The 14,819-nt window shown below is 32.3% G+C and overlaps 1 protein-coding gene across 1 annotated transcript in view; it reads left to right on the plus strand.

Moving 5' to 3' along the window:
• LOC120890513 (uncharacterized) overlaps positions 1–14,819 on the plus strand; it is a 49,993-nt gene that overhangs the window by 32,328 nt on the left and 2,846 nt on the right. Inside the window, exons 2-3 of the mRNA XM_078024930.1 lie at positions 5,275–5,401; positions 7,444–7,448. Coding sequence (XP_077881056.1) covers positions 5,275–5,401; positions 7,444–7,448 — 132 coding nt within the window. The remainder of the gene's footprint in view (positions 1–5,274; positions 5,402–7,443; positions 7,449–14,819) is intronic.

A 14,819-nucleotide genomic window follows, 5' to 3' on the forward strand; every position in this document is an offset into this window, starting at 1 on the left:
ATTTTTAATCTGTCATTGGCATTATTGTCACTGATAATTGATGTAACATTATATTAAACATTAAATACTTATGTCCCTTTGTATAACCAAGTCTTCTTGCACATAGAAAGCTCTGTCTGAGAGGCATATAATTAATATTTTGTTATTTTGGGGTCCTATAGCCTGAGTTGAAATTATTTCACCTTCCACTCAGAGGCAGAGGGGTCTGAGCTTGTTTTTTTTTTTATATTCAGGTAAAAATTATTCAATCAGAAGTGATTTGGGTGATAATTATTGAATCAGAGCAACAACCAAAGAATAGAGGGTAGGCTTCAAAATCTGGGAGACAATTCATCTCTGTCTCAGGCAAATCTCTTGATTCTTCTCCAGGTTTTGTGATGTCTGGGTGAGTCTGTCACAGGCACTTTTCCTCTAACATTCAGGATCTAGTTTATTTTTAAAAATGATATGTCTGTAGGACTGGGCATTATGAAACAGAAGAAAGGGCAGAGTAAAAGTAGTCAGAACTAATTGTGAGAACCTGGGTTTCCTGAGGTCACCTTTGTAATCTTTTAACCCTGCCTTAAATTTGATAAAGCTCAATATACTGCCCCTCCAGCCCTAAGAATGGGGTTGACAGTCAAGATTTTACTTTTTGTCCTGTGCCAGATTGGTGACCTCTGCTGGCCTGAAACCAACTCTGTACTTTCTTGCCTACACCCCTTCAGAGTGGATATTAAAGACAGGACCAGGGCATGAGAATTTTGATTCATTGAAATAATTAATATTTGGGAGGAGCTATGGTCCAAGGAGTTTTCAGTTTCTCTTTCCTTACCAGGTGGCACCCATTTTTAAGTGCATTTTCCTAATGTGTAGTAAGCATGATTTTCTGAAGTTTCATCTTTTCTCAGATAATTTACTATAATACGAACTATGGTTTCTTGGAACATTTCAAATAACACAGGGTTTTAAATCAGCTTTTCCTCTTAGGTTTGGATAGAATTTTTAAAAGTGAGTATGGGTGTGCATTTGTGTGGTTGTACTTTCACATGAGAGGAACATGTGGTTATAACAAGAAACTCTTTGAAAAAGTATTTGTACCTAATGCCAGGTGTGAAGATGCATGGTCATAATCTCAGCATTTTAGTAGGATGAAAAAAGAGGATCAATATATTAAAAATAAAAAAAAATATAAAAGGGAGTGAAATGATGTTAAGTATGTAGGCAGTCCTGAGTTTAATCCTTGGTATTAAAATTAAAAACAAATCTTTGAACCTTTTGTTTATTTGTATTTTATAAGAATAGACGGCAAGTTTAGGGCCCCCTTAAGAAACTTTAGAGTGTGATGTCTCTTCAGTATCTGCCATGTTTTTGAGTGGCCATAGTGTAAAAATTACATGAATCTGACCCAAGGTGCCCACAGCGTCCATGTTTGTTGAATTACCTACAGAATACCAACTTGTGTGTAACCCTCCCTTCCTCCCCAGCAGCCTGTAATCAGGGAATGATGTACCTTGTTGGACTAGCTGGATACTCTAGATATTACAGGAATATTCTTTATAGGTTTCATCCAAATAGATCAAATATTAAAATATTTGATCTATTTAGGTGCTTCTGTATCTTAAAAGAAAGGCAAATATTATTTTTGTCCCCCCTTTTCTTACTCATCTCGGGGAAAAATGATTATAAGGTGCCAGAATTTGAATGGAAAATAAACTGTTCCGAGAATTCCAGAAAAAAAAAAAAATCCTGGTGCGTTTGTTCAGAAGTCTTCAAAGAAAAACTCACTGTATGCTAATTGAAAGACACAATTTGTACCTCAAGTTTGGGGTAGTAACCAAATATTTAAGTAAATAGAAAGGTGGATGAAGAATGTCTCATTTTGTTTAACATTTCATTACCTATGAAATGTAATTTATCACTAATATTTGAAAGATTAAAAAAATGTTTCCAAAGAGAAAAGATAGAGGGAAATTTTAGAATAAAATTGCATTCAAACTAAGGTCAATTTTTGAGCCTGCAACAGAACATTATTGAAGGTTGAGTTAGATCTTAATTCTATCTGTGGCTATAGTTTTCATTGCTGCGGAGCTATTTCTAGAATATCAGATTGGAAAAATTCAGAAATAGGTAATAAGCAGCTTCTCTTTCTAAATCTATATTGCAATACTTCAAATATATCAAATATAACATATGGATGCATCTAAAATCTTAGGCTGTCAAGGGCTTGTTTTTAGAAAAAAAAAAAAAAGAAGAAGGTGAAAAGCAGGTGGACCAAAGGAGTTTAGAACATTTCTGTCTTTCTGGGAACATTAGGACATGCCAGTAATAACAACTACCTGGAAGTTGAGGGAGAAAGGTCAAAGTTCAAGATTTGTGTAGCAACTTAGTGAGACACTGTCTCAAAAGAAAAAATAAATTAAAAGGCATAGGATATATCTCAGTTGTAGAATGCTCCCGTACCAAAAATATATATATATATATCAAAATTCCAAATGAAGGATCTCTTACTCTGAAGTCAATGAATAAGTATTTTAAGAGTTTTAAGAAAATTGAATATATGTTTGTTTGGGCTGAGATGTGATGGGTCAATATTCTAAGGGTTTCACATAGAGAAAAAACTTAAGCTTCATTTTTATTTTTTCTTTTACAAATATTTTGTTCTTACCCCTGAATGTAAAAGTGTTCAATTAAATATTTTTGATGAAAAAAATGTAAATATGCAGAATGAATAACTGAATCAGCATATTTAAAATAGTGAGGATCTTCTAAATCATAATGGGAAGGGGGCTCTTCACTGCTGTAGCAGAACAGAAAAATTGGAGGTAATATCTTCAACAAGTTATTTCCTAAAATGACCTATATAGTGTCCATTTTTTCTCTGACATTTTTTATGTTCTATGCAAGTTTTCTATTGTCAACTTTCTGATTTATATAATTTATAAGAACCTGGTATGCATAAGTGTGTTCTTTTTTTTATCAGAATAAGTAACTTGAGCATGTAGATATTGAGATGTTAAATTATAGAAAATGAATCATAAATATAAATGTTTTTCTATTCTGGGGCTTGAAACTGGTACCTCAGTAAAATTTGAAAGGAGTGAACCTTAACCTTGAGGGATCTGTACTAAATGGTATCATTGTGGTGAGCCGTTCCTGCGGACTGTGGTCGCCATTACATGATGGCGCTGGCTCCGCTGTGGTCTGTGAAGGACAACTCCATATCAGAGAGAGTTGGCGTATTGTCAGCTCCTTATCAGAGAGAGTTGGCGTGTCGTTTTCTAGCACCCTGTGAGAAGGGTCCACGTGGCAGCTTCGCATTGGGGTTCACGGTGCTTTATTAAGGCTGGGAGGGGCATCCAAGGATTATTAGAAGAATTATTAGAAGAATATCAAGGGCCTGAATAAACTGCTGAAAGAAGATTCCTGAGTCGCGTCTTCCTTGCGGGCAAGGGGGGTCGCGACATATCATAAATGAATTATTGGACTACTAGTTGTTGAAATAATAGTTGTTGTGCAAATTTGAGTATTTGGTATCAAAAGGGGTTGCAGAGTCAGAAGTGGTGGCACACACCTGACATCACAGTTTTGTGGAAAAATGAGGTAGAAAGAAAGTAAGTTTGAGTCCAGTCTCAGTAATTTAGAAGTCCTAAGCAATTTTGTGAGCCCAATTATCAAAATTAAAAAAAAAAATGAAACTTCTAGAAATGTCTTTCCGGGGTAGAGTGCCCTTGGGTTAAATATCTAAATAATAATAATAATAATAATAATAATAATACAGAAAAAAGATATCACAGATCAGAACCTTAAACTAACTTCACCTATGTGTTTATTCACTAGTGATAATTGAGACCCATGGAAAAAGTAGTATTTTTATGCTGTCAGGGAGGCATTTAGGGTGCCAGAACCTTTCAGAATTTTTTTAAATTTAATTTTATTTTTTTATTGGTTATTAAAAACATTAAAAAACTCTTGACATATCATTTTTCATACATTCGATTCAAGTGGGTTATGAACTTCTATTTTTACACCAAATACAGATTGCAGAATCACATCAATTACACATCCACATTTTTACATAATGCCATATTAATAACTGTTGTATTCTGCTACCTTTCCTATCCTCTACTATCCCCCTCCCCTCCCCTCCCATCTTTGCTCTCTACCCCATCTGTTGTAATTTAATTCTTTCTCTTGTTTTTTTTCCCTTCCTCCTCAAATTCTCTTATATGTAGTTTTGTATATCAATGAGGGTCTCCTTCCATTTCCATGCAATTTCCCTTTTTTCTCCCTTTCCCTCTCACCTCATGTCTCTGTTTAAAGTTGATCTTTTCCTCCTGCTCTTCCTCCCTGCTCTGTTCTTAGTTGTTCTCATTATATCAAAGAAGACATTTGCTGCTTGGGATTCTCTCACTTCCTACTTTGAAATGAGCCAGGTGAGAATACAGTTTCACAGTGAGAGTGATTATCCAAATCTGGGAATGTTAAACTGATATGTCAGTTTCCTTATAAACTGAGAGATTAACAGTCTATTCACTTAATTTGCTTTTAATTTTTTTTATAACTTTTTTGCCATGTAATTCAAGTTGACCCAAGGACCTAAGTGTTTTTTAATACTTTGACAATTAAAATTTTTATTCTATTGTTTTAGAAGTGAGTTGTGATGTTGTGGTCTGAAGAAGTAAAAGTAATTTTTTAAATACAATACTTGTTTTATGGTATGTGTAAATATGAGAAGATAGAAAACTTTGACCATTCAAATAAATATGTGGACTGTTGGATGTTTTCGTGTGTCTTTAGTGATCTCATATGGTCACTGAGGTGACCACTGTTGTATGAGTAAAATTATTACTTATAATTTTGATATGCATGTCTCAAGTATCATTGCTTTGTTTGTTTGTGCTTCTTTTGAATATTCAGTAACTAATTGCTACTATTATTCATCCTTTGGGATTATGTTAGATTTTTTTTTCCCACTTCTTTGTGTCAGTGTTTTACTTCACATATGCTACTCCCTGGGTTCCATTATACCAACTTTATCCACCAATTTTGCTGCTTGTAACTAATTATTAGGGCTGGGAATATCACTTAGTTGGTAGAGTGCTTGCCTTGCATACACAAGGCCCTGGGTTCAATCCTCAGCACCACAAAAAAGTATCTTATTGAATGGATGAGGTCACTACTATATGTGAAAGACACTTTTTTTTTTAACTCTCAGTACATTTTTTATGAAATAAATACGATGTCATTAATCAAATGGTTTATGTGATATGTATTTACTCATTTTTATTTCAGAAACCATTGACATTAAGTGATGTGATCATTGATTTTTCTGAAGAGGAATGGAAATGCCTGGACCCTTCTCAGCAGACTTTATATGGAGATGTGATGTTAGAGATCTGTAGAAACCTACTTTTTATTGGTAAGCCTAAATTTAAGTCAGAATTTCTAATTCAAAACCAAGGATTATTTTGTTTTTAAACTTTGTAGAGTGTCTTATTGCAATTTCTATTCTGCATGAAAAAAGTTTTAGATTCTTATTTTAGGACAAAGATTGGCATTTGTTTATGTAGAAAAAAAATGTTAAAGGTTTTTCTTTTTATGTTTAATTTATCTTTTCTAAGTAGTGGTCACAATGTAGAGAATGAAAATGGTTTCAAATTATTTTTTAGTGTTTTTGTTTGGAAAAAATGGGAAATAATTGTGTAGAATCTTATAGGGTATTTTCTTTTTCTTTTTTCCTAATGAGGACAACATTAAGAAGACTTCTGTAGTTACCAAGAAAATAACAAATTGTGACACATTTCATTTTCCATCAAACATTTTTGCTTTCTTAAAGTAATCCTTGGTGACTTTTCTGTCCCCAAAGAAATAACTTTAGGATTTAAAGAGAAAACCAACAGTAGACATATCAAAGTGGGTAGAAATCAATGAATCAAAGAATACAGATAAGAGGTCCAAATGTCAAAGAGGAATTCACATTTTAAAATGTTAATTGATAAGCTAAAATCCAACAGAAATTAGTTTTTTCAAGCCTAGGTTTGTTTCCATTGCAATCAATAAAGAGCATTCGATGTTCTATATTTACCATGCAATCAATTATTTAAGCTCCTTCTTGTCCTCCAGTGATCTCTGTACATTCAAATTAACAAAGTATTGTAGGACAGTAAAAAAAGAAGAAGAAGAAGAAGACACATAGACAAGAGGCAGGAAAGTTGGCATAATGGCAAAGAGACCAAGCTGCCAAGCTTTATTTATATCAATAGGTTAATTTAGGTCATTGGCAACATAACTACATATTGTTTATTTTATTACTAGGCAGGTTAGAAATTTAGCAACATTATACACTTTATTCCTCAGTTATATACTAAGTTACAATGTGCAAACTTAGGAGTTTTGTGTAGCTCTCAAGAAATTCCATTGTATAAACTTACCTGTATGTTGAGAACCACAGCCAAAGGGGCCCCAGCAAACTTCCAGCTGCCAGCTGATGATTGGCTCACAGCAGCCCCAGCAACATCTAGCTGATTGGCTCCTCCACGGAGCTGCTCATTGGGGGACTTCTTTGACTCCACCCATGCAACCCAGCCAATCGGCCTCAAGAGCAAGAGGATAGTGGGAGGTGGAGAGGCTGGTGTGGGGGTGGGAGGCTTGTGGAAAGCCAGTGGTGGCAGTTGGGCTCTGAGGGTTTTTTCCTGAGGAGCTGTTTTGTTTGGTGTTTGTAGTTCTAAAAATAAAGTTAGTTTTTTTTGACAAGTGGCTCCTGAATTGTGCCCAGCTAGACTGCGGCACCTGTATGTAGAGAGTTTGTGCTTGTTAAAAAAAAAAGAGAGAGAGAGAGAGAGAGAGTTCCTTTATTCTCAGGAGCTGTCTTCCACAGATCATGTTTGAGGCTGATAAGACTCTAGTGCAGAACCTTTTTGAGCAGGGCATTGCCATAGCAGCTTGACATCGCACATGCATTTAATTACATTACTAGTTCCTAGGGAAAATTCCAGGGCATTCTTAGGGTGGGAAACAGACTGCCTGTTATCCCTGGCCTAGGAATTTGCTCACCAGAGGAATGATTCTCTGTATATTTTCACAGTAAGAATCCCTACAAAATATTCCACAATGCCTGTGAGGATATTCATAACCTGGCACTTATTTGTATTCAGGAGGCTCCCTTGAAAATCTGCTAATTTCCAAATACCTCTAAGTAAAACCATAATATATTAATATTATAGAAGATTTTTTAAAATATAATTTAAATATTTATTCATTCAAAATTTTCTCATCAGAGCTTTATATGAATGCTTAAATTGGACATTCTGTAAATTTATTCTGCTATGTAATGAATAGCAGTAATTCACAATGCCTGCTCCTAGGGGTTATGTAAATATAGCTGATCAATGTGGTTTAAAGAAGAATTTTCAGGGCTTAGACTGTAGTTCATTGGCAGAGGGCTTGCCTCACACATGTGAGGTACTGTGTTTGATCCTAAGCACTACATAAAAATAAACAGATAAAATAAATGCATTCTGTCCACCTATAACTACAAAATAATTAAAACAAAGATTTCTATTGTAATACACTTATTCAGAATTTTGTGGGTTACATTATTCTAATTCTTGTGTCTTTTTTGACTTTCACTCTTTAGACAGCTGCAGCGTTTTTATTAGTTTTTCTCAGTGATATTGTTTTAATTTTTATATCTATATGTTATGATTAAATAGAAATTATCATAATTTGTCACTTTAGGAAAACATTAGGTGAAATTATATTGCACTTGAACCATGTGCCAATTTTCAATCAAGTTTTCTATACTTTTACTTACATGTATAAATATTACCCCTCTTTTATTTATGATTTATATATAGTGCCTTGATTGTTTACCCTGTTCTTGTGCTTCTTCATGTAATGTATCTAAATTTTTTTATATATATACACACTGCAGATTGAACTCAGAGTTTCTATATATATAAATTTTGATATATACTGCAAATTGAACTCAGAGGTTCTTATAATATTTACCTTCATCATCACCCCCTTTTGACTTTTAGTTTAAAATAGACTCTTGCTAAGTGGCTAAAGCTAAAATTGTATTTCCAGGCCTCAGCCTTCCAAGTAGCTAGAATTAATGGCATATTCATCATCTCTCTCTATATGAATCTATTGTTTTGCCTAGTGTAAGATTTTAGCTTTTTAAAGGTACCATAAAGATTTTTACAATTCTTTTAACTTTTATGTATTTGTTAAATTTGTACTTGTGATCAAAACTGTGTAACTTTCCTGAATTTACTGTCTTATATATTTTAAATTTACTGGTCAGTAGTGTTCTTTCAAATTTTTTTGTAACATTTTTTCTAGAAAGTTTGGATCAACTAAAAAATAAGTTCATTTTTCATCTAAACAAGTGCTCCTTTGTCACACTTTTTCATCCCTGATGCCATTCCTTTTTGTCTGTATATTTGGCTACAATAGATATCTCTCATAAGTAGATTTACCTGGTATTTTTTTTGTCAATTACTATTTCACTTAACACACTATACTAAAAGTTGACCATTGTAAATATTATATAATTTCTTATCTTTGAAAAGTTTGAAAACTTTTCATAGTTCATTCCAAATTGCCTTCATGTAATTATGTGAAATGATATTCAATTGGTCTCTATTGAATGTTGTTTTAATGAGAATAGATCTGTAAATTTATTTTAATTTTACCATCAAGTTGAGGGCTAGTTGATGTACTTTCAGTTTTCTTACTCGTGGCTTTCTCAATTACCCTCAAAATATATTGAATATTGTAGCTTTTATTATTTTTATATCAGGAAGCAGTTTATAAAAAATTTTAATATGTGTAGTTATTGATGCACCCAGAATATTCCACAGAATTGTTCAAATAACTTATTTGTTTATACAAAAGTAATATTGATTGTTTGGTATTAAATGAACTGCTTAGATTGTTTGGGGTGCTATAGGATTTTTTTTCTTTTTTCTTTCTTTTTTTTTTTTAGCAGAGGTTCTTTACAATTAAGCTACATCAACAATCCTTTTTTGGGAAGGGTACTGGGGATTGATCTCTGAGGCACTTGGACACTGAGCTACATCCCAAGCCCCCATTTTTTATTTTATTTAGAAATATGGTCTCCTTGATTTGCTTAGTACTTTTCTTTTGATGAGGCTGGCTTTGAACTCAAAATCTTGCTGTCAGACTCCCAAGCTGCTTGTATTACAGATGTGTGTTACCATGTCTGGCTGGCAGCTTTTTTTTATATTTCTTTTTGTTAAGGTGTCTATCTAAGTTGCTTAGGGCCTTGTTTAATCACTGAATTTGGTTTTAAACTCATATTCATAAATTCTGAATATCATTTTCACTTTTGTTTTGGAACTTATTATGTTATGTTAGAAAGCAACTTCAATATTTTAATATCTTTAACATTTGTTTTTTGCTTTTAACCTGATCTCTTTGGAATAATATTCCATATACTATAGATTTCCTCTGTAAACCTAATTAATTTTTAATGCTTTTTGAAGTTTTTTTTTTAATTCCATGGGTACTAATGCAATGCTATTTTTTTTTCTTTGCATTAATTGGGAATTGATGTCTCCTACTATAGCTTTGTTTCTTTCTATGATGTTTAATTTTTAGTATGTGTTTTCTTTCTATATATGAAAAATATGATTTGTGTTACAAATATATTCACTATGATTGTATTCCCAGGATTGGTCATATTTATCTTTATATAATAATCTACTTTGTCTCTTATTTATATAGTATTATAATCTTTGCAATTTTGAATGTAATATTTGTTGTATCTTTTTGATTTAGTCTTTTTGTGACCTTATATTTAAAGACAATCTTCTGTAGATTTACATCTGAAATAGTTAACATATTTTTAGGTTTAATCTTGTTAGTCACATTGTGTTCTGATTAGGATTTTTCAAAATAGTTTATTTGTACTTAAGTTACTGATGAGGAAGAACTTACTTCTGTAGTTTTCAATTTTTGTTTATTTCTTATAATTTTTTCTACTATTAAAAAACTGCCTTAATTTGTAGTTCATAAATTTTTATAGTGATATTTCAATTTTTTCCTATTTTTTTATCTTTGATGTTTATTTTGTCATTATTTGGAATTACATAAAAGTACTTAAAAACAGTAGAATAAATTGGAAATAACATTCTTATGTTCTTATGTGAATACACAACCAGTGTAACTCCACAAAATTTACCACCACACAAATAGGTAGTTATACTTTATGAATGTATAATATGTGAAGATATATTCTACTGTCATGTATTACTATAGAAGAAATTTAAAATTTTTTTTAGTTTGCACTATGTTTCAAACTGAATTAACTTTGGTTTTGTAAGATAATCAGTGTCTTTACATGTGTTGCCATGATTTATTATTGATTTCACAACTGCTTTTCTAACTTATGCTGATTAACAAAGAATTATGATAATTTTTACACTTTAGTTTTCCAAATTCTATAGTAGAATCAAATGTTTTATGTACAACAATGAAAGTAAAATAAAATATATATTTGTATATGTATATATATATTTTTTTCACATAAGCTTTCAAATTTTTTATCATTTCTGTTGTGCAGATTTATTTTATTGGAAAGATTCCATTGATTATTTCTCTTAGAGCAGGCCAAGAAGTAAAGTTACTTTGGAATATGTATATATCTTAAGCCTGTATTTTTTTTAAAGTTTAAAAAATGGTATTGTTGGATAAAGTATTCTAGGTTCATATTTTCTTTTTCTTTCAACATACATACCTTTATGCTCCAATTCTTTTCTGGAAGCCTTCTTCAAAGAAATCAATGGTTAACCATAAAACAATATCATTATAATTAAAATTTATCTTTTTCTTAGTCATATCAAATTTTTTTCTTGAAGAGTTTCAAAAGTTTGATTATAAATTTATTAACTTATGTTATTTATTTATTTATTTATACTGAGGGTTTAACTCAGGGACACTCAATCATTGAGCCACATCACCAGCCTATTTTGTATTTTGTTTAGAGACAGGGTCTCACTGAGGTGCTTCATGCATCACCATTGCTGAGTCTGTCTTTGAACTCATAATCCTCCTGCCTTAGCCTCCCCAGATGCTGGTATTACAGTCATACACTACATTATCCAGACCTACCTGTGTCTTTTAATTAATTCTAGCCTTTAATATATTCTTCAAATTTCTAATGGATGAGACTGTGTGTGTGTGTGTGTGTGTGTGTGTATGTGTGTGTGTGTGTGTGTGTGATGTGTGTGTGTGGTGCCAGGAATTAAGCCCCACCTTTTGCATGTGAAGTAAACATTCTACCATCTGAGCTGTGTCCCCAGCCTGAGGCATTGTTTTATAAAAAATATTTTTAGTATATAATTTCTGCTTTTTCTGTTGCTATTTTTTTCTGAATTTCTTTCAATTTTCTACATTGTTATTTATTTTATTAAATATCTTTCAAGTAGTTATTTGGCATTGCTTAGTTATTTAACAACATCAACTTTTTAACTCTCAATTACTAGTGTTATATTCTTTGTTTGCTTGAGTTGATAATACCCTTTATTATAGGAGCTATTATTTTCATTGAAATTTTTATATTTAAAATCTGTTAAACTACATAATTAAAGTCATTTTGGAAAATATTTATAAGTTACAAAGGAAACAAAAACAGGTCATGTGCAATGATATGCCAATGTAATTCCATATAACTGGGAAGCCAAGGCAGTGGAATGCCAGTTTAAAATAAATTTCAGCATCTTTCTGATAGAAGTGTCTCAAAAAAAGCATAAATATAGAAGTGTCTTTGGATATAGTTTAGTGATAGAATACTCCTCTGTTCAATCTTAAGAAACAATCCCCAAAGAGATAACAAATAAATAAGAGATATTCGTTTCCTGCAACATTTGTGTCACAGGTAGACTCCAAATATTTTGAAGTAAAGGGCTGTGATTTGACATTGTTGTGGTAATAGTAGTCAGTTTTAATGTCCTCATGTGTGGTGCTATAAATTTTTAAGATGATTTTCAAAGTTTTCACAACTTTTGTCAGTGTATTCTAGTAAACTCTGTATAGTTCTTGAGTAAAAGTGGCTTTGAATTATACTATTCTCTGATTATCCCTCCAACTTTATAAAATTTTATATATTTGCAGAGTATATTCACCATAGTGTAGTAAGCAGAATAACTTGCTATTTTAATTTTTTTTCAGGTATGACTTCTAATCAAAACCAAGAATTTTCAGGAGAGCAAGAAATAAAATGTTTTTTGCAAAACTTGATAAAGAGAAGGTATGTATAACAAGACAGGTAATGCTTAATTTTAAATAAGGAATAGAAATTGAAAGAGAAGGAAATTTTAAAAATTCTTTAAATGAAGAAAAAAACATGAAAATTATTTATACAGAAAATTACACAAAAATGTCCCAAATTTATTAATCTAAGCATTCATCAGCTTATATTATTATAAGCATCTCAAAAGATTGACTGCTCAAATGTGCCAGTTACTTTTTATTTGGTTAAGACTTTTAATTACATTATTGTAATCATAAAATTTTTACTACTTTGTATTCTGTATAAAAAAACTTACAATTCAAAAATATTTTCAAATTCAAAAAATGTATCAAATTACATATATATGTGATATTTGCAAGGCATTATGAAGCTGCACCTTAACAATATCTTCAGGAAAATAAAGATTCAACCAGTTTGCTCAGCTTCAGAAATAGGCGAGTTTTTAAAATTTTATTTTATTTTTTTATTAGCTCCACATGACGTTACAATGATCTTGATCTTGGCAATTCATACATTTGAATCATTGGGGTATAATTTCTCATTTTTCTAATCGTACAGATTGCAGAATCACACTGGTCATAGGGTCACCTATATACATACAGCAATCATAAGGTCTGTTCTATTCTGGTGCCCTTCCTATCCTCCCTACTCCTCCCCTCCCCTCCCATAATTTCTCTCTATGCAATCTAATGTGACACACTTTTTTTTTCTTTTTCTCATCACAACATCATACATGTATTCTGTATAACGATGAGGTTCTTCTTCCATCTTCAGTGCAACTCCCCTTATCCCTCTTTTTCCCCTCCCACCTCTGTTCCCTATTTAGTGGTAGTCTTCTTCTCATGCTCTTCCTCCCTATACCATTTTGAGTCACCCCCCTTATGTCAGAGAAGACATTTGGCATTTGTTTTTTAGAGATTGACTAACTTTACTTAGCATAATCTGCTCTAATGCCATCCATTTCCCTGAAAATGCCATGATCTTGTTATATTTTAGTGCTGAGTAATATTTCATTGTGTATAAATGCTACATTTTTAATCCATTCATCTATTGAAGGACATTTAGGTTGGTTCCACATTCTAACTATTGTGAATTGTGCTCTATAAACATTGATGTTGCTGTGTCCCTGTAGTATGCTCTTTTTAGGTCTTTTGGGTATAGTCTGAGAAGGGGAATAGCTGTGTCAAATGGTGGTTCCATTCCCAGCTTTCCAAGGAATCTCCATACTGCTTTCCAAATTGGCTGCACCAATTTGCAGTCCCACCAGCAATGTATGAGTGTACCTATTTCCCTGCATCCTCACCAGCACTTATTGTTTGTTTGACTTCATAATGGCTGGCATTCTTATTGGAGTGAGATGGTATCTTAGAGTAGTTTTAATTTGTATTTCTCTGATTGCTAGAGATGGTGAGTATTTTTTCATGTATTTGTTGATTGATTGTATATCCTCTTCTGAGTAGTGTCTGTTCAAGTCCTTGGCCCATTTGTTGATTGGGTTATCTATTTTGTTTGTTGTTTAACTTTTTCAGTTCTTTGTGTACTCTAGAGATTAGAGCTCTATATGATGTTTGAGGGGTAAAAATTTGTTCCTAAGATGTAGGCTTCCTATTCACTTCACATATTATTTCTTTTGCTGAGAAAAAAACTTTTCAGTTTGGATTTGTTCCATTTGTTGATTTTTGGTTTTAAGACTTGTGCTATAGATGTCTTATTAAGGAATTTGGGGCCTGCCTCCATGTGATGAAGATTAGGGTCAACTTTATCTTCTATTAGATGCAGAGTCTCTGGTTTGATTCCTAGCTCCTTGATCCATTTTGAGTTGACTTTTGTGCATGGTGAGAGAAAGGGATTCAATTTCATTTTGTTGCATATGGATTTCCAGTTCTCCCAGCACCATTTGTTGAAGATGCAATCCTTTCTCCATTGCATGTTTTTAGCACCTTTGTCTAATATAAGGTAGATATAATTTTGTGGATTTGTCTCTGTATCCTCTATTCTGTACCATTGAACTACCAGCCTGTTTTTTTGCCAGTACCATGATGTTTTCGTTACTATTACTCTATAGTATAGTTTAAAATCTGGAATTACGATACCACCAATTTCACTCTTCCTGCTTAGAATTACTTTAGCTATTCTGGGTATTTTATTTTTCCAGATGAATTTCATGTTTGCTTTTTCTATTTCTGCAAGGAATGTCATTGGGATTTTAATGAGAATTGCATTGAATCTGTAAAGTGCTTTTGGTAATATGGAAATTTTAATAATATTAATTCTACCAATCCATGAGCAAGGTAAATCCTTCCATCTTCTAAGGTCTTATTCTATTTCTTTCTTCCGGGATCTGTAGTTTTCATTGTATAGATCTTTCACCTCTTTTGCTGGGTTGATTCCCTGATTTTTTTTTTTTTTGTTGTTGTTTTTTGAGGATATTGTGAATGGAGTAGTTGTCCTTATTTCCATTTCAGAGAATTTGTCACTGATATACAGGAATGCCTTTGATTTATTATTATTGATTTTATGTCCTGCCACTTTGCTGAATTCATTTACTAGTTCTAGA

Source organism: Ictidomys tridecemlineatus, chromosome 11 (genome assembly GCF_052094955.1).
Source record: "Ictidomys tridecemlineatus isolate mIctTri1 chromosome 11, mIctTri1.hap1, whole genome shotgun sequence".
Taxonomy (NCBI): domain Eukaryota; kingdom Metazoa; phylum Chordata; class Mammalia; order Rodentia; family Sciuridae; genus Ictidomys; species Ictidomys tridecemlineatus.